Below are 21,007 nucleotides of genomic sequence, written 5' to 3' on the forward strand. Positions count from 1 at the left end.
GGGGCTGGTGTGCGACGCGGCGCGTGCTCGAAATCCCCCACTACTCACGTCCTCCCTTAAGTGCTTCTCTGGTATGGTATATGTTCACCATGACGATACCGAAACCATCTCTCTATCGTATATACCCGCTCATTCTGAATGTAGACGCCATGCGGGGCGTAGCACGCGACAAGTTTCAATTTTTTGCCAGAAATCGCAAATATATTTACATGCTTTGAAATTCAAGTTAAGTGTTGGTGAAGTCGAATTTTGTTTCGATTGATTAATTGATGATAGTTATAACCAGTTCTGTTGATGTATATTGGAAATATATAAATAGTGCGTTTCAATAAGTGGTGAAATTTATTAGTAATTTATTAGTAACATCAACGAAGTCGACGACCGTTTAAATAAATGGTGATCTCATGCTTTTTCTAATTATATTGCTAAAGGCATCAACGGCGCCAATAAGAACTCAAGTGTCCAAGCACAATTGGCGGTCATCATTTGGATTTAACAAAAAACCTAGAAAAGTGAAAATTTATCAAAGCAAGTTTTATGGAATGATTCAATTCTTGATTCCAGTATTATAATTCAAAATCAACAACATCATTATCAACAATATCAATAATCATATTTATCAGAAGAATTATAGAGATGAATTTATTAATACTTTTCTGATAAAAACTAATTTCTGATACTTGGGTTTTATCCAATTTATCAGCACTATAAATTCATAACGGTTTTTTTTATCTTGCTTTGACTTTTTCACTGCTTGTTAAACGACAAACTACTGTTGAGAGAGTATTTTATTTATAAGCCCCCGACATATCAATTAGATTTGTCCTCGAAAGTTATTAGAGCCGATGAGCAACGACTTTAAGTACGTAATACTTACACTTGTAACTAACTTTATAATATAAAAAAGCAATCACAATGACCACGATGGGTGTGACTGTTTACTGCAACCGTGTTCAAATAAATGGGGAGCAAGAACAGTTGATGCTGTTACGGACATTACAAGATAATGAAAGCAATATTTTAGGAAATCAATCACACATAACAACTGTCCAGAAAGGTCTAAACAACACTCATAATGCTAATGCTGCTCTTCCACCATATGATCCATCTAGATTAAAAAAACATGGGAAAAATGGTCAACCACCCCCTGTTGCTGTTGCTAAACGTAATGCTAGAGAACGTAACAGGGTGAAACAAGTTAATAATGGCTTTGCTACCTTACGACAACATATTCCAAGTCATATTGCTGCTGGTTATGGTGATCGTGGTAAAAAATTATCTAAAGTGGAAACGCTTAGGATGGCAGTGGAGTATATCAGAGGATTACAAAGACTATTAGCAGAAGCTGATGGTGTTGAGTATGATTCTAATTCTATTGCTCATAATGTGCCATCACCAAGTAGTAGTATTGTTTCACCATCAGGACACAGTGGTGTTGGTGAGAGACTTGTTCTTGAGGATGATGTAAATGCTGAAGAGGAATCTAGAGACATGTTACATGAGGAAGGAGATGACGAGTCGAAACGTAAAAAATTGTCGACTCGGTAAGGATTTCTAAAATAATATTTTCCTGAAGAAATTATTCCACCAATAGTAGTCTTTTGTTCTTTTTTTTCTTACCTTTTTTTCACTCGGTTCCAAATTAATTCACCGGCTGGTTTAAATCTGCCGGTCGGCTTGAAATTCGCATGCGAATGCAATGAAAAGAATAGCTGGTTCTGGGGAGGGATCACTGCGAATGCAAAGCCCCTAGCAAACCTTGGTATAATCATATTTTCTCCACACATTAATTTCTTTCTTTTTCTTTTGTTAGATATTATTCTAGTTTCGTTCTTTCGATTCTCAAATTTATTAATAATACAATATCAAAAAACCAGAACTCTCATTATTTTTCAATATCAACATAAATGAATCCTAAAGAACTGACCAACTTTTTTGATGATAAAAATCAATTCTAGCTTGCTTTCTATTTATTTCAGGTTATCACCAAATATTTTAACCACATCAACATCCCCTAGAAGTTTTTATAAACAAACAACTGGTGATGAAGAGAACCTAGAACCTAGAGGGTTATCAAGCACAGGATTGGATACATTTTCTCGTCTGTCACCAACGTCTTTGGCATCACCACAAACTGAATACTATAATCAAAATGAAGAAAATCTTGAACCACAAATATTATCACCCTACAGTGGTGCCGGAGATAGCGAAGAAGGTGGTACAATTTACACTGCAAGTCCTGAGGCATTTTCGGGCGCGTTATATTATAAACAGGAGATCACTGAGTCCGGAGAGTTCATGGACGTGGTCAGTTGGTGGGAACCGGAACCTCTGGTGCATCACACTCAGCCACATGCTCAACGGCTCACACATGTCTGATCGTAACCCAGCAAACCGGTAAGTCCCATTTGATATATTTCCTTTTTTAACTTGTTGTGTTATATATACAGACCTGAAAATAATTCAAAAAAAAAAAGAAAGAGAGAATGAGTAAACTGATGAAGCAGCTAAATTTTTAAATTGATAGATTATCGATCTACCTGGTTATTCAATGATTAACAAATCAAGCATACACAAGAGACAGTGGGTTAGGATTAAATACTTGCGCACACATGATCATATGGTTCAGTAGGCGCAAAGGAAGCCTGCCAAGTGGAAATACTTGTTCTTGAAATGTTTTTTTATGCATACATGGTTTAAGCGTTTATCCAAAATAAACTTTAAAGCTACTGACAAACCACTTATGTAGATGATCAACGTTGGTTTATAGTCACCAACAATCTGAAAAAAAACATTTTATTTTTCAGGTAAATGTTGAATGAATTCAAGATGGATCTTTTTTTTTTTAAAGAAATTGAGTCGAACAATTGCTTGAATATTATGAGCATTCAATACCTTCAAAATCATTTTATTCATTGTATAGGGTTGGTGAGTCGATTGAAATGCGAATTTCAAGCTGAAAAAAATTTTTTTTCGTGAATTAATGAACAAATAGCAGTGGTCGCGAGACGAACGGAAGACTCCTACTCGCCATGTGCCCGGAAATTTGCGTCGAGATGTCTCTTCGTCTCGACTGTATACTCGACCCTCAAAATCATGTGGTTTTGCTTCTTTCTTCTTCTTTCTATTATTCCTCTTCCGTTCAGCCGAACAACTGCCCCCGTGAGACTGGCCGAGTAATATAGAAAAATTTATTCTAAAAAAATTTCTGCAAAAGCCCACAATGTTTGCCAATCACTCTAAAAACAAAAAAAAAATATCTCTTTGATTAGATTTTTCTTGCTTGGATCAACTGAGTTTTATAGTTCCTCAAACTAGTAAAGTTTGGGTAAACAGTTAGACCACATTATAATAACTATCATCTATAAATAGAGCAGGAGTTACTTTTAAAAATAAAGGTCCACAAGCATATATGTGTAGACTTATATGTGCTCTTGAATGTTTAATATGGCTTAAAGTAAAGAACGACAACGATGAGTGTGCCATATGGGCAGCAATGTGATCGACTAAGTTGCCATCAGTGGAGATGGTGCTTACCATATGCTCCATGGCCCGCTTAACAGACGGACCAATTTTTCGTCATGTTTTCGACAGACCAAAAGTCTGGAAGATGAAGCAACACATCTTTTTCATCTCAATATTTCTTAGTATTTATTATTATTCTTTTTTTTTTTCTTCAGAAAATTTAATTCTATCCAAGTCATTTCTTCTTAATTCATTTATTATTTTTAAATAATAATTCATTTCAATAAACACCAAATGATGCATTCATTTTTGAACATCTATCAATACATTATCATTCAGTGCAGTTGAATTTTTTTTTCACAATATCAACATTTTCTTCTAAAAGTGTATAAACTTGTAGATGAGCTAATGTATGCATATGCTGGTAATGTATATTGATAAGATAAACGTGAGCTCGTGCCTTTCTCACATGCGGGCATCTACCAGCATAGTTGACATTTTGGTTCAAAATTTTTCCACATACTATTTTGTTAACGACAATTAAAGTTTGCTGATAAACCATTGGTTTGTTATTATTACTTGAGTAAATTAAATATTTTTTCATCAACACACTGAAGTCTTATTTATATGGCAGCATTGACAATTACTACTTGAAATGTTAAATTTTCGTATCATGTAATAAATGTTAGATGTATCAACTAAAAGATAACACGACTTGGAAGCTAAGAAAGGAATTTATTAAATTAATTTGCCGCGACGACGCATCTCGTAAACTCCATGGATGACCTCACTTTATAATTGTCATGAATTGCTTACTTGATCAAGTCAAGGGAGTCGGTAGCCTTTACGGTATCGTGACTCTTATTATTATAAATACACAAAATAAATAATTTACCCGTCATTTTTTTTTAAACTCACTTTTATTCAACATATAATCTTCATTAATTTATGATAATATTGGTGGAAAAAAAAAATAAACTCAAAGTTTCTTGGCCTCTCATTTAAAAGATATACAAGACTGTGTTTAATACCACTTTTGTAATAACAAGCACAAGATATGTGTTGATTTGGATAATTATTTTTGAAAATATTATTAATATTGGCATTAGCTACGTTAAGTAATATTCAACAAAGTGATTAGTAAAAACTTGTTTCAATAAAAATATGTCTCTTTTAATCTTAATACTGTCATTTTTATCCTGTATAACAGAAATTTGCATTATCGTTCAACCATTAATATCGCCAAAATCAACCCGAGAATTTAAAATTTATGATAATAAAAAAAAATAAAATATCAACTTCCTGTAGCAGATGAAAAAATTCTGATAAAAGTAAATACTTGAGATTTCAATGATTCTTCAGCTCATTATTTTAATGATATTGTGGTATTTTCATGAGAGCAATATTAAAATAGTGATAATATATATGATAATTATCAAATTGTTATCGACTTATTTATTGTATCATAAAAATAATTTAAAATTTAAATCAACATTAGTGGCTTCTGGTAGTGAATAATTGGACTTGGACAATAATTATTGAAGAAAAAGTTTAAAATGGAAATTTTAATTTTTAATTACATCACCTGTGGATACTAGAAAATGATTAGAAATCATTCATGACATACAATTTTCAATAGAATATACAAGTAATAATTCCCACGACCTTAACCAGAATGTCCTTACATTTGTAACGTATATTGTTCTGCAAAAAAATTATTCTGATGTTCATCTATCTCAAATTTATTTTTTTCTAGTTCAGGTAAAAAATCACTACAATAGAGTCTAGCTACTGTATACATTAACATGTAGGTAGCTTAAGATCTTTACGAACAACTATATGTACCAAGGACAATAGTACGATGGACAATAAAACTTAAAAAGAAGTTACAATATAACAATAAGTCTCTCTTTCTCTCTTTCGCTGGCCTAAAGGTCTTTGATAGAATTTTAAATGTGTATTATTTGATTAAAAAAAAACAACAACAGTTCTATTTACATTATTTAACATCAATATTTTATATTAATTTGTAGAAATGATAATCAATATTTTAAAAAAAACCTGATAAACTGTATATATTATAATGTATATTTTACTTTTACAGATGACTTGAGGACTTCCTGATGCAGACTAAATAAATCATCGTATTAATAATCAGTTGAATATTACATCACTTTATCGGAATTTCTTGTGCAAATGAAGATCAAACGAAATTTACAAGAATCAACTAAACAGTACTTATGATCATTTAATGATTATTAATTTAATTAATTAAACATTTTTAATGTTTATTCCACAGTGAATTCTAAATGATGTATATTTATATAATAATATAATTGAACTACAGTATAAGTCTAATCTAAAACCTGCATAAGTTGTTATCGTTGTAGGTAATTACAGAATGTCTTTGAAGCATAATGAAATAGTTTATTATTGAAACAACCGTAATAATAATAATAGTAATAATAATTTGTAAAATTATTTTTTATACACATCAATGTTGGCATCAAATGTAGTGCCTTAAACAAGTCGTATTAAGAAACGAATTATTTACTCGATTGTATAAAGTAAGTTTGACTCCTGGAAAGTTTAACACTAATGATTATTTATGTATTTAAAGTATTTAATTAAATTTTTATATGCGTTGATTGTGAATTGATGAGTAATTAATTTTAAACGATGATCATTGTATTAATTTTGCCCAAGAAAATTTTCAACAATTAGAGTAATGAAAAGTCAATATTTTTAACGAATAAATTATTTAATCGAATATTAAAATATGCGTTATTTGAATGCCATGTGATAAATCAGGTGAATAGTATCTTTTGCTTGGCCATATGAATTATATTAAAGATAATTCGGATACTTTTGATAAAATACAAAAAATAGCATTCAAATAAATCAAGTATTGATTAAAAGAAAAGACAGTTGTGTATAGTAAAAGCAATTAAATAGATTCCAATGTATAATAATAATGTCAAGTTTGGATGCTATTAAATTTATAAATTTTGCAAACTACTGTTATTGTATAAGTATGATTCATGAATATTAAATAGTACTTATGCTTGCTCAAAAGATGCATGATTGAACTTCTTAAATAAAATATTTTTGGATCAACTTTATTGCTAGGTTTTATGCAACGTTGTGAGTACTTATTTACTTTAGGGAATATTTGAGCTCATAAGTAGTTTAAAAAATTTAAATAAATAGGATAATAAATTAAACATCAATATAGTATTTTTAAACTATAAAATTCCCAAGATATTCCCTACTGTAAATGGTTATACTTCGTTTTAAATATAATCAAAACATCAAATATTTGTATATACCAGTGCCTTAGTTAATTTAAAAAATTTATTAAATATTAAGCTATATGTCAAGACTATTTTTTGTATTTGCAATTTTTTATCAAATATTTAAAATACATTTAATATTTATAAAATAGTGTTATTTATTTTTTCTCGATGAAAAATGAATGTTGTATATATAATGTATATTTAATAATATTTAAGTTATTAAGAATATGAGCTGTTAAATTACTTTTAAAATTAAGTTCATACAATTGTAATTATATGCGATGGTGATCAAAAAATAGGTGCTTTGAATTGGTCACGTTTAAACTAATATAACATTAATTATTTAGTCTAGTAGGGCTGATATTTATTATTTTTTTGCAATTACGAGGGTCAATTTTCAAACATGTGTGCTCCTTTACGTACAAAGTGTAGCCCAGTACGTGCCACGTCATTTCCGCTTAGCAAGTACTTCCGGCTGTTATTTTAATACTTGGTGGACTGACCGCGAAACCGACCCCCTTCTGTCTTCCGCTTCCACAGTAGCTACCCTTATTTATTTTCGGCATTTAAAAATTTCTTATTTACTGTTTTATTACATTCAATATTGACGCACTTGATTTCAATAAATATTCATTTTATCGATCGCTTACACAATTTATAAATAATTATAAATATTTTGTTGTTCCGTATTTAAAGTTTATGCTTATTTTTATTGAGGGAAATTTAGAATGTAATTCCAAAAGTTTTCGACCTCACGATAATAGCGGATGTTAATGCGTCAATTCGTACTCAAATGAATTATGAATGATTGTCAGTTTGAACATTACTGACCTCCTTATAATTATCTTTCATTTATATTATTACAAAATTTTCTGTAATATTGTTAATTAATGTTTGTATCTTATTTGGTAGAAGACTATTTCGTCATAACTTCAAAAAAAAAAAAATTGATGGCTCAGCATCTATTTTAGCCATAATTATCACTTGAAGATTTCAAATAAATCATTTGAGATTATTTTAGTAACATGAAAATTTTATGAGTTTCATTTCACGGAAATTTCTAGTCATTTGAACTTTAATGATTCATCATATCATAGACACACAATGTTCATCAAATGTAATCTCAATCAGACACATGGATAAAAATAAAGCAAGTCATAGGCAAAATCAATATCACCGAAGTATCTAATTGATTATTATAAATTAACAATTTGAATAAATTAATTACGAAACTTTATTATATAAGTCAAAGTATCTCATTAAAAAATAAAACATCATACTCGACTGAACCATTGTCTATACTTACTATTATATGATTGAATATCAACAGCGCATTCAATTGTATTGCTTATCCTAAATACGTCGTGATTGTCAAGTCTCACGAATTTAGCTACGCGACTCGAACTATTTGTTTGATTTGCAATTTAAAGTAATGTTGAGGGCAAGGTCGTTGTATATGTTAAATAAGTCGCTGTTGATGTGCCGCAGTTATAAGTATTCCTACCTGTTAATTTAAAGCATTACTAAACCTTCTGGCAATGACAGTGGATATCGTGATTAATTAATTCTTTCCAACTAACTTTTCTCGAAGTTTGGATGATTTAATATTTTTGTTATAATATTTGTAGTGTTATAAAGTTATCAAAATGGATGTTGTACCGGTCCAGACTAGTTCATCTTATTTTTCTACAGGGATGTTTTATCCTTTATTTCTAATTATTGGTAGCCTTTGGGCTATTCATTGGTACTTGGAAAATTTACGAATGGTGAAGATGGGGAAAAAATTACCAGGTAAAGTTAATTCTATAGGAATTATTTTATTACTTTATACTTAGAAGTTTTGGATATTATTTTTTATTTGCAATCTGTCGATACTGTTAGGTCCCAAGACCGTTCCATTCTTTGGAAATGCATTAATAGCTCTTAACGTACATCCCAAAGATATCTTAAATACGCTTTATAAATATATACATCATGGTAGAGTAATAAGAGCTTTTCTCGGTCCAAAACTTGTCGTTTTTCTCATGGACCCAAATGATGTTGAAGTGATTCTGAGTAGTTCTGTTCATATTGATAAATCACCAGAGTACAGGTAACATTAATAATGATAAGAGAATAAATGAATTTTAAAATAAATAAATACATGTTATATATTTATTAAATAGGTTTTTCAAACCTTGGCTTGGCGAAGGTCTATTAATTAGCACTGGAGAAAAATGGAGGACTCACCGAAAAATAATTGCTCCAACATTCCACTTAAATGTTCTCAAGACTTTTGTGCCATTATTTTATGAAAATAGTATTGATTTAGTAAAACGACTTAAATCAGAAGTTGGAAAAAATTTTGATTGTCACGATTATTTATCAGCAGTGACCGTTGATATTTTAATAAATACAGCAATGGGAGTTCGTGGAGAACGTAAAGAAAAGACTGGATTTGATTATGCTATGGCTGTTATGAAGTATGCTAATTAAAAAGGGTTCATAATGATCAACATTACTGTCATAGAGAAATTTTAAATACCATTTTTTATCTCCAGGTTGTGTAACATTGTTCATCAAAGGACATACAATATTTTGTTGCGACCAGATCAATTATTCAAATTTTCAAAGTATGCAACCAAGCAGGAAAAACTTTTAGATACTATTCATGGACTCACTGGTGGTGTAATTAAAAGAAAGCAGAAAGAGTATGAAGAGAAAGGTGAACTTGCATATCCTGAAGAATTCCGTAAGGGTACGACTTACACTAAAGGAGAAATGGAAAAAATAAATGAAAGTAAAATGAGGTACGCCAGAGATGATCTTGATGAGATTGACGAGAATGATGTTGGTAAGTACTTTGAACTCTATACCATTTTATGTATAATTTAAATTTAAAATAACAATCTAGACATCATTCATTTGATCTATTTCAGGTGAAAAGAGACGTCTCGCTTTCCTTGACCTTCTACTCGAACTCAACCGCAATGGATCTACTTTAACAGAAGAAGAAGTCAGGGAAGAAGTAGATACAATTATGTTTGAAGTAACTTTCCAATTATTTATTTCTTTAAATCATAAATTTAAAACTCAACATTCTATTATATGTTGTTAATTATTTGATCAGGGACATGATACCACAGCTGCTGGATCCAGCTTTGCTTTATGTGTCTTAGGAATCCATCAAGACATTCAGGTGAGAAAAAAAAAATAAACCAAAGAAAATTGTGAGCTTTCTCAACTAAAAATTACTTGAATGGTTTTTTAGGATCGTGTATATGAAGAAATAAATAGTATTTTCAAAGGATCAAATCGGCCATGTACGTTCCAAGATACACTAGAGATGAAATATCTAGAGCGTGTAATCATGGAGACTTTGAGGATGTTCCCACCAGTACCAGCGATCGCTCGACAATTGAATGAAGACGTTCAAATTGGTATAAAATATTTTCTCTATTGTTCCATAATACTTTCATTTGAATTTATTCACAAACAAAAGGCTTATAAATGTAATTAATTTCAGTGACTGGCAATTATGTATTACCTCGTGGAACCACGGTTCTTATCCCTCCTTTCCAGATTCATCGACTCGAAGAGTACTACCCAAATCCCGAAGTATTTGACCCAGACAGATTTTTACCCGATGTTACTCAAAATCGTCACTATTACGCTTATATTCCGTTTAGTGCTGGACCAAGGTAAGTAATTAATTATTCACTGATTTACATTTTGATACCAATTAAAATAAAAATTATTTTTTTTAGGTCATGCGTTGGAAGGAAATATGCAATGCTTAAGTTGAAAGTTTTAATTTCTACAATACTTCGAAATTACAAAATTCTTTCTGATTTAACAGAGAAAGACTTCCAGCTTCAGCTGGACATTATTTTAAAAAGAACAGATGGTTTTAAAATTAAGATTGAACCTCGTGAAAAAACTACTGTTAGTGCATAAACTCAGAGAATTCAAATAAATCAATCATATCATTCATTTCTTCTCTTTTTCTTTTTACAAATATAAATATATATATATCTATTAATGATAAGTTTAATAAAAATTTTTTTGAGATATAAAGTTTGTAAAAAATTTTATTTTTATGCAACAATAATCACAATAACAATATTGATAAAAATAATATCATCTTCATATTACAGTAGAGCATTAATCTTTCTTTCTTTTTTTGACTTTCGATAATCCATGAGAAGTTCTATTGCCCAAGGAATAATGAATGCACAATTAATTGCAATTAAAACAAGCTGACATATATCAAAACTATTTGTAATATCTTTGATAAATCCTAAAAAATTTTATGATTAAATTAATTTGCATTATTAATTAATTATATTGGAACTTACCTACTAATGGACCGAGAATGACCATCACAACTCCATTAACAAGAGTGAATATTCCATAACAAACAGCATACTTTTCTACTGGAAAATTTTCAACCACTACCAAAGGTTGTGATACCAGAATGAATGACCGAACCATACCAATCAGTGCAGTACATACTAAAATTCCAATCAAATTCGTTCCAAAGCTGAAAAAAGCTTCAAACAAAATTATGCTCTTAATATTAATTTATTTTTGAACTGTATCAAAGATGATAAAATAATCATTTGCCTACCGAATTTAGCAAATCCCAAAACAATCATTGCAAAGAAAAAGATAACTTTAGCTCGAACATCTATAAATAATGTTAAAATTAAAAATAATATTCTCGATGCTAATTCAGCAGCTGCAGAAACTGTAATTGTCATGGCAGCATCGCTATTTTTATATCCTGATTGGAGCATCGCTAGTGGTAGTAATGACGAGAATGTAAAATCACTTAAAAACACAAAACTTATTCCTACACTCATTATCATGAAAGTACGATCTTTCAATAACGAAAGTTCAAATAAATTCTCTATCATTTCACTGCAAAAAAAAAAATTAATCAAATCATTGAAAATAATTTCTTGATTCTAATTAAAAAAAAAAATATTTACGAAAAGGTTTGTTCATCATTTTGACTTATTGATTTTTGTCTAACTATTCTGATCTGTCTGTTTTGAATTAGCTCTGAAGATTCCGTCTTCTTTGACTCATTAGCTGTAGCTTTTAATATTAATTCTACTTGACGTTGAGAATTGATTAAAGCACCAGTAATATTTCTAATACTAGATCCTGATGCTATTGATGACACTGATGCTACTGATAAACTTTCACACAAAGGTATTCGCATTGATTTCGATCTTGGACGATCAATTGACTCAACATGAGTATTATTAGATTCATTTTCCTGATGAAAAATTATTTTCTTTAATAACAGGAAAATAAATATAAAAATAAGTATTTTATTGTCAAACCACTTGCTTGAGAATCAATCATTCGTAATGATTTATGATGGGGCAGATTATTTTTCAAGCTTCCAAGACTATCCCATCGATTTAGTTCAGTGAAATTACGCATTACATGTATCGTTGAACGACGATCAGACGAATTCATAAGTGATGTTGGATTGTAAGATAGTTTAGATGATAAATCTTGCAATTCTTTTTTCACATTTTGTTTTCGTTTTTCCTTCAAGACTTCATTTGGATCTCTGATGTGCCACTCCACTGGATGCATCATCATCATTCCTACAATGCTGTTCAAACTCATTGCACCAATTAATGCAGCAGTTCCTAAGATTACAATTAAATACACTTCATGTTAATACCATGTAATTAGATGTAATTAAATTACTTTGATTAAATCTACCTCGAAATCCATAAGCAGACATCATTTTTTCAACAAGTAATGGATAAACAATGCCACCAATACCTATTATTACTTGAGCAGCACCCATTATCTGATAAATAAACATGATTACTGAATGATTTAGATCAAAATTATTTTACATATGTAAAAATATTCTATTGTCTTAAAAAAATGGTAATATTAGAGATACCTTGGCTCTTTTTTTAACAAAAAAAGCATTAAAATTAGCACTGCATATTGTATTCATTAGACCTGCGCCAATGCCTTGAATAAAGAATATAATTGCCAATTGATATACATGAGTAACAAATGCTGCAAGAATGTTGGGAATAGAGTACAGAACTGCTGCTCCTATGCTGACCATTCGTAATGAAAATTTTTGAAGCAAAGCATTTGTCATGACACCTAAGTTTCATAATAAATAATCAATCGTTTTAATCATTAGAAATTTTATCAGTGTAACCCACCTGAGAGAGAAAAGCTTATCATAAAAACAGAGTTCAATATCGTCATTGATGAGCCAGACTCAGTTGATTCGAAAAACTCTCCAAAAATGATAGCAAAGCACATACCTGCACTGAATGTCGTTACCTAGATTATATTTTAAATTAATCAAATATCTAATGATTTATTCTTTTAGATTATGAAGAAAATAAATAAATAAATAAAAAACTCACAAAAACAATAATCAATGCAAGTGCAATCATCCATCCCCATCCTCCCTCTGGTGCTAAATCTTCAAGCGTTAATTCCTCAATCTCTTCAGCATCAGTTTTATTTTCTTTTTTTTCTATATCACATTTACGATCATCCATAATAAATAATATTCATATAAAAAAGAAATGTATATAAATATCTTTTGAGTATATGATTTCTCTAGATAATCTCGATAGCAGAGTATTAATTTTCAATAAAATTAAAAGAATGATAATGTAGATATTAAGTGATGTTTAGATGTGAAAAAACACCTTCTAACTAAGAGAATAAAGTGAAAACAAGAAATACTCAGAGTCGTTTATGAAATTATTTACTGAAAAGATCGCTTATCTATTAATATTTTGGATGACACAATGAGTAAAGCTTTTTCGCCTTGTAATATGAATGAATTATTGCCTATTATTATCACAATCATAAGTGAAAAGCAAATCAATATTAAGTTAAATGATTACGTATACAAATTTCACATTACATTTCATGTAACTATGAATATTTATTCATTACATATTATTTATTATTTATAGTAATTTTTTTATTTTCAACCAAATATATTAGATAAAAATGGTTTTACCAAATTTTATAATTGAACTTATCACTCTAAATGAGTCAATAAATACTATTTTTGTGTAGAATAATATTTCATAATATTATCAATGAAGAGGAAAAACGTTATAAAAATTCTGAGAATTTAACAGAATAGTATTAACAATATTTAATAATAGTTATAAAAAGGTATTTCATATCATTATGGTATCACATTGGTAAATATTGATAAAAAATCAAGATCTAATAATACAGTAGTTGTGATATCTATGAGAGAATAACAAAAATTACATATCAAATGCTACTCAATTATAATAAAACAAAATAATAACAAATTATTTACCAATATTTGATTTAATGAATTAAAACCTAATATACAATAATACAAGCACTATGTTAATGAAGCAATTGATTTCAAAATATAATCAGATAAGTTATCTCCACTATTGAAAATGAAAAGATAAGTTGATGAAAGTAGAGTTGGACAACATGTGATTCGACATTGAATTATTTCAAGTACTAACAAGATATTCGAGCAATCAGTGTATAGTTAAGTGCAGAAGTCTCAAATAGCGTACATTCTTATTCAAGATGTCTGAAGCTAATAATTCTGAGACAATTACCAAAGATAAAAAGGTTGAAGAGCACAAGCCTAAAGCACCAGATGGTGGTTGGGGATGGTTTGTCTGCTTTGGCAGTAGTTTGATTACGGTAAATAAAGATTATTTTTAATCAACTTTATAGCCATTAGCTTTTATCAATCAATTCATCTTTCATTAGAATTGAAATATTTTTAAAATTCTTTCATAAAGAATTATTTCTTTATTATCTTGACATGGACTGCATATCTATCAATTCTATTGACTGTTAAAATGATATTATTTATCAGCTCTCATTAAGATCACTTGATCCATCCTTCGGACTTATTTTCAACGATCTATTGACTGATCTTAAAGTTGATTCCACCAAGACGTCTTCAGTTCTTAGTGTTCTTGATGCCTGTATGAACTTTTCAGGTAAAAAATCATTAAAACTCATTTTGCATCCAATTTTCTAGATATTAAAAATTTCAAATCACCATGTTTTAGGAATTTTCGTTGGACCATTGTTGAATAAATTCTCCTTCAGACAAGTTGCAATATGTGGATCTTTGCTAAGCTGCACTGGACTGGTTCTTACAGCTTATGCTACCAGTATAGCACATATATTGGTAACTTACAGTATTTTGACAGGTAATATTGAATTTAATTGATAATAATTCAAGTGAATTATTTGTTGTTCAAATGTTTCAGGTGTTGGAACTGGGTTAGCTGTGGCATCAGCTTTCGTAGCATTGAACACATACTTTGATAAAAAAAAAGGTCAAGCAGTGGGTTTTTCTTCAGCTGGCACCACGATAGCTATGATGCTCGTACCACAAGTAAAGAGATTAATTTAAATGTTACAAATAAAACAAAAATTATTCAATTTATAATAAACATTAACATTAGGCCGCTCATTTATTTCTTGGCCTATATGGATTTAAAGGAACTATGCTTATATTTGGAGGTCTATCTATGCATTCAATTATTGGATCCTGTTTCCTTCGACCTCTTAAACCAACCAAGACAATTAGTTTTAAAAAACAAAATCTTCGGGTATGAATTTTTCTCATGTTTTCAATTATTTCTTCATCTGAAAAATAATTAAATTATACATTTTTATATAATGTTTTCCATCATGACAGTCACTTGATAGTAATGAATTAAAGATTCATAAGGAAAGAAGAGAAGTAGAGTCACTTTTGGTGGTAAAAAATGGAAAGAATGAAAATAATACTGAAGCTTCAGAAGAGATATTGAATGAAGAGAAAGAAAAAAATCAGAACGAAAAAAAAGATCGACATAGTGACTTATTTGTAGTATTCACAGATTTATTTGACTTAAATCTCTTCAAAAATTACTCTTATTTAAATGTCATTTGTGGTTTAAGTCTCTTCAATGTTGCTGAAACAAATTTCAAATTGATGACACCCTTCTTTCTGCGAAATAGTGTAGGTCAGTAATAAAACAGCAATCAAATGATTTTTATACCTTAAAAAATGATAACATCAACTGGTAATATTTTTTTTAAAATAGGTATGACAGAAGGAGAAGTAGCAACATGCTTATCTCTAACAGCATTCACTGATATTGTTGCTCGTATTGTTCTGCCGATAATATATGACAAGCTTGGATTTAAAAAGAGACGTTTATTTTGGATAAATGCCTTCTTTGTTGCAGTTGGACGATCAAGTATGCTTATTATTAAAAGATTTTCATAATATACCTGAAATAAAATGCTGCTTTTTCAGTATTAGCAGAACGTTCAAAAGGTACCTGGCTTTATATAATTCTCATTATCAATGGTTTCATTCGTGGTGCTGCTATACAAAATTTATTACTTTCCGTTTCTGAAACATGCTCATTAAAAAGTTTACCCCATGCTATTGGACTTTTCATGGTGTCAAAAGGATGCTTTTCTCTTGCATTGAGCCCACTTGTTGGTATGTAATTAGAAATTAATATGTAAATTCAACAAAAGCATCAATTTATTCAATCATTTTATTTTATTCCTATTTCAATCCAAGGTTTCGTGAGAGATTATAGTGGTAGTTACAGAATTTGCCTGCACGCAATGAGTGGTTTGATTTTTATTTGCTTTATCAGCTGGAGTGTAGAATTTCTGTGGATTAAACTTCATGAAAAACGAAAACCTGAAAAAGATGTGAGTTCAATTTCATAAATACATATAATGTTGTACATATACACCATCATTTATAAAATAACTAGATTAATAATAAATAAATTATACATTCATTGTAATGGTATAATATATGGATAAGTATTATAATTTAATGTTTAAGAATTATAGATGTATGTATGTTAATTAAAATTGATGTCAACAATATTTTTGGACTGTGTTATTTAAATTCAGAAATGGTAACACCATTGCTAATTTTAAGCATCCAAAAAAATATGGAACGTGATCAATTTTGTTAAAGAGAAATCAACAGCAAGAGATAAACGAGGATGTCTTACAAAGTACATTTTTATATTACTTTCACTTATTATGAAGCATCAGTGACTGTTCGACATCATGTCCAGTAATTTAATTACTTTTCTCCATAATACCTTTTTGTATTTTATAAATTAATAACGCAATTCTCATTTCCATAATTTACATATAAAATTAATTCTTATCTATTGTGACTCTAATAATTGAATTATTTATTTATTATTGGATTGAAAAAAATCTAATAAGGTAAAGGTACGATAAAATGGTGTTTATCATATCTCAAATAGAAAAGATAACGATAAAAATCCAATAAATTTAAAATTCTTACACCAACATCACAATAATTAACAATTAAAACTAAATCTCTACTTTTATTTGTTTATATTGTTTGAATTTATTGAGATTAATTCAATGACGTCTTTGGTATAAGAGTCAAAATATTTTCAATTTAAAAATTACATTATAACCACAAATATGTGTCTTCTATCAATTAAAAAAAAAATCATTCATTTGATAACACTATGCAAACAAAGATAATGTACAAATAGTATACACTTAATTGGGTTCATTATTCATTATTAATATGAATATAAATAAATGAAGTAAGAATATATAGTTATCATATAATTTTTATCAGTGGACAGTTAAAAAATTTTAATGAAATAAAAAATCAGTATTAATTTAAGAAAAGTACATAATAATTATTATTTATTGGTGATAATTTAACATCCATTATATTATATTAAAATTATCAAAAAATAAAAAAAAAACGAAATAATGTTCCCAGTACATTCTAATGATTAGATAAAAGTTGAAATTTATCTCAGTTACAGTTTCTACTATAAACCCAGAGTTCTATAGTCCTCATGCTGGCACAGTTTTATTATAGTCTATGCTTTATGTTTAATATATGAGTTAATGTCTCTTCTATTGGCCGGAAGAACATCTAAAGATCTTTAAATAAGACTTCATGTGATATTAGACAGTTAACAATAAGATGCTTCAGTAACTATAAAAGTTCACGTGTCAAATGTTGTTGGATTTTAACATACTTTCTTCAATACAAGAGAAAATAGTGATCATGTGTTTGCAGTAATATATTGATAAACTATGCATGTAAATTAAAAAAAACACTCAATTTACTAGATAAATAAATTTTAAATGACATGGCTGCAATGAAAGAACGAATCAAAACTAATGATCAAGTTGAAGAGACAATGAAACCTCCTGATGGAGGATGGGGATGGATGATCGTCGTGGCGTTTGCTGTGAACAATGTATGTAAAATTAATTGATTATGTTATAAATAATTTCATAATGTTAAATTTTTCTAGCTCATAATGGTTCCATTAATCACAGGATTGGGAATAATTTTCAAAGATTTGTTTCCCTTGTATGAAATTTCTCATACTGACGGAACTATAATTATGAGCACGAATATGTCATTTGGAATGCTGATGGGTCTGACTCATGGCCCACTTTTACAGATATTTGGTTACAGAAAAATTGCAATAGCTGGAGGATTGATGTTCTCGATAGGTCTTCTTCTAACTTCATTTGCCAAAACTTTTGTACATTTTTTGATATCGTATGGTATTTTAACATGTGTGTATGTTTCTTGCAATTTATTTCTTCAAATTAATTAAATAAAATATCTACTAATTATGAAAAAAATTATTTTAGCGTTTGGTATTGGTTTAGGAATGTCGGCATTTTCACTTGCACTGAATACATATTTTTTAGAAAAAAGAGGACGAGCAATGGGAATGGGAATGACTATTACAGGTCTTGGTCCTATTTTGATGCCACAATTAGTATCAATTTTACTTAATTCCTATACTTCTCAAGTAAATAAAAAATATCATTTATTTAATACTGGCAAATATTCAAAACTATTAAATCTTTATGTTTTTCAGGGAGTAATGATTATTCTAGGAGGATTAGCACTACATACAGTATGTGCTGCTTTATTACTTCAACCTGTCAAATGGCATACTAAACGTATAAATAATCAACTCCAAAATAAAAATAGTTGTCAACAATCACTTGAAGTCAATAAAGTCGAAAAAAAAATTCAAGCAATCATAGATGAACGAGACTTAGGTAGATATTAATCAAAGATTTTAGATAATTGAAATTCATAAAAGATATTAACTTATTTAATTCTAATTTATCAGTTGTTTCGAATTCTGATGGACAAGAGATTATTGGACATGCTCAATCAATTCATGATATAGTAGAAATGACAAATAATGAATTTATGATCAACAATCCATCACATAAATGGTGGAACTCAGGTAAATCTTGATGACTAATTAAAAAACAACATAACATTATTTATTTTATCAATGAGAAATTGTTTTTTATCAGTCAAAAGCATGGAATCAGTGCATTTGGGAAGCTGTCTAATGATTTATGATGAAGTAATGGTTTATGAAAAGAAATCAATTGATGATTACCTACGAAATGAGATAGATGATAAAGAATTTCATCAAAAAAGTTGCAATAAGCTATATGATATTTGCTTAAAAAACAATGAAATGTAATGTACCTCCTCGTTTACTTAATTGAAAATTTATAAATATTAATAATCAAGAGAAATTTTATTTTAGATTAAAAGAAAATAAATTAGAAGATTCCATCGATGATAAATGCTTAAAAAAATTCTTCAATCAAGTAATTAATTTTTTTGATTTAACTCTTTTGTGTGATCCAATTTATGTCAACATAATGCTGGGAATATCTATAGCTATGTTTGCTGAAATGAATTTTTCTATTCTCATTCCATTTATCTTAAAAGATATGGATTTTACCACAAAGCAGATAGCTACAGTGATGAGTGTTATGGCTACTGTTGATCTATTAACACGTGGCTTTGCTCCATTTATTGGCGAGCGGCTATGCCAGACACCTAGAAATATATATCTAGTCAGTTTGATGATGTTAATTATTAGTAGAAGTAGTATGTATTTAATCATCATATTTTTTTAATTATTTTAAATTTATCTTTAGCTACATAATTGTCTTGTTGTCATTTATAGTATTGATATTTTATACTGATTATATTGCTGTGATGATAATGGCTACTGGTGTAGGATTTTCCAAAGGATTTCGATCTGTTTTTATGTCTTTAGTAATTCCTAGTTATGTTTCAATTGATCGATTGCCACATGCTGCTGGAATCCAAATTTTTGTTAATGGAATAATACTCATGGTGCTTAGTCCTATTATGGGTACTGATTTTTTTATTAAATTTTTATTTTAATTCAATTAAGAAGATACTAACATTTAATTTATTTTTCGTTTTAGGAATAATGCGAGAATTGAAAGGTAGTTTTGTAGTTTGTATAATTATTATAAATTCGATGACAGCACTTACTATAATAATGTCGATGATCGAAATGTGTATTACCAAACGTATTAGTAAATCAGAAGAAGATAAGAACCAGTATCAAGCAGTAACACCACATGAATAATTTAAATACTTAAGATTAAGTATTTATTTGTCATTAAATTAAAAAAGAAAGAAAATTGTAGGACAATTTATTTAAAATTAATTAGATGTGTACTTATCTTTTTTAGCACTATCATGAATGAATTACATAGTCCTCTTTTTTCATTATGCATATAATACATTCACTACCTCATTAAGGTCGCGTCCTTGTTTGATCATTTTACTCTTGAAACAGTTTTTTAATTACTCACAAGGCAATTCTTGGTGTCTCTTATTATAGAACAAGTCACTGGGTAATTCACCGAGTATCATGAAACAATGAGACGCTTTTCTACAATCTTCCGGCATTTACATTCTCACGGTTCATGACTTTGTGCCAAGTTCTATAGCCTTTCGTTTCTTTTGTAAAAATCATCGACCCTGAAAATACTTTGTGAAACATTAAACTCTCTTTACTACGAGTAATTGTATTTTGAAAATTTTCATAAATATATTTTGTTAATAGTCTTAAATAAATTCATTACTAAACAAAACACTACACTATCAAAATTTTTTTTTCCACTGCTAAATAAAAAAGTGAAAATTTAATTTCTTTAAAAAATAATTAATATAAATATGTACATTACATTCTTTCAAGCTAATATAAATGATTGTCAGTAATAATTCATCTTTATGAAATAATATTTTACCTATTGAACCTCTTTCTTTTTTGATTTCATATTTTTGCAGTATTTACATTTCTTTATACTCTCTTTGGATCAATTTCTCA

General features: G+C 29.0%; 5 protein-coding genes across 6 annotated transcripts; 4 read left to right on the forward strand and 1 right to left on the reverse strand.

Moving 5' to 3' along the window:
* Window positions 1–576: 576 nt before the first annotated feature.
* Window positions 577–6,717, forward strand: LOC118074702 (uncharacterized). Its single transcript, XM_035096131.1, has 3 exons — window positions 577–1,544; window positions 1,980–2,397; window positions 5,570–6,717. Exons 1-2 carry the CDS (start codon window positions 916–918, stop codon window positions 2,377–2,379), a joined length of 1,029 nt encoding a protein of 342 aa, XP_034952022.1. The 5' UTR covers window positions 577–915; the 3' UTR covers window positions 2,380–2,397; window positions 5,570–6,717.
* A 1,552-nt stretch (window positions 6,718–8,269) lies between these two features.
* On the forward strand, window positions 8,270–10,733 carry LOC118074697 (cytochrome P450 4g15-like). Its single transcript, XM_035096124.1, has 9 exons — window positions 8,270–8,552; window positions 8,643–8,853; window positions 8,927–9,223; window positions 9,302–9,594; window positions 9,680–9,789; window positions 9,871–9,939; window positions 10,012–10,180; window positions 10,267–10,441; window positions 10,508–10,733. The coding sequence occupies exons 1-9, from the start codon at window positions 8,408–8,410 to the stop codon at window positions 10,695–10,697; spliced, it is 1,659 nt and encodes a 552-aa protein (XP_034952015.1). The 5' UTR covers window positions 8,270–8,407; the 3' UTR covers window positions 10,698–10,733.
* Window positions 10,734–10,813: 80 nt separating this feature from the next.
* On the reverse strand, window positions 10,814–14,200 carry LOC118074696 (uncharacterized). 2 transcript variants are annotated; one of them, XM_035096123.1, is made up of 10 exons: window positions 14,092–14,200; window positions 13,166–13,278; window positions 12,956–13,079; window positions 12,679–12,893; window positions 12,489–12,579; window positions 12,102–12,412; window positions 11,735–12,027; window positions 11,371–11,663; window positions 11,099–11,293; window positions 10,814–11,040 (listed from the first exon to the last, which is right to left on the reverse strand). In XM_035096123.1, the coding sequence occupies exons 2-10, from the start codon at window positions 13,193–13,195 to the stop codon at window positions 10,892–10,894; spliced, it is 1,701 nt and encodes a 566-aa protein (XP_034952014.1). In that variant the 5' UTR covers window positions 13,196–13,278; window positions 14,092–14,200; the 3' UTR covers window positions 10,814–10,891. The 2 variants fall into 2 exon arrangements, with proteins under 2 accessions (XP_034952014.1, XP_034952013.1); XM_035096122.1 differs by lacking the exon at window positions 14,092–14,200 and having other exon boundaries at window positions 13,166–13,448.
* LOC118074699 (monocarboxylate transporter 1) lies at window positions 14,124–16,593 on the forward strand. Its single transcript, XM_035096128.1, has 9 exons — window positions 14,124–14,459; window positions 14,638–14,764; window positions 14,837–14,980; window positions 15,041–15,168; window positions 15,239–15,385; window positions 15,475–15,784; window positions 15,866–16,021; window positions 16,081–16,272; window positions 16,357–16,593. Exons 1-9 carry the CDS (start codon window positions 14,340–14,342, stop codon window positions 16,509–16,511), a joined length of 1,479 nt encoding a protein of 492 aa, XP_034952019.1. The 5' UTR covers window positions 14,124–14,339; the 3' UTR covers window positions 16,512–16,593.
* A 958-nt stretch (window positions 16,594–17,551) lies between these two features.
* Window positions 17,552–20,761, forward strand: LOC118074773 (uncharacterized). Its single transcript, XM_035096225.1, has 9 exons — window positions 17,552–18,061; window positions 18,119–18,389; window positions 18,468–18,631; window positions 18,701–18,887; window positions 18,962–19,081; window positions 19,155–19,326; window positions 19,397–19,746; window positions 19,826–20,017; window positions 20,094–20,761. Exons 1-9 carry the CDS (start codon window positions 17,951–17,953, stop codon window positions 20,258–20,260), a joined length of 1,734 nt encoding a protein of 577 aa, XP_034952116.1. The 5' UTR covers window positions 17,552–17,950; the 3' UTR covers window positions 20,261–20,761.
* Window positions 20,762–21,007: the final 246 nt, after the last annotated feature.

This window comes from Chelonus insularis, unplaced genomic scaffold (assembly GCF_013357705.1).
Source record: "Chelonus insularis isolate UGA/USDA-ARS -01 unplaced genomic scaffold, ASM1335770v1 contig_139_pilon, whole genome shotgun sequence".
NCBI lineage: Eukaryota > Metazoa > Arthropoda > Insecta > Hymenoptera > Braconidae > Chelonus > Chelonus insularis.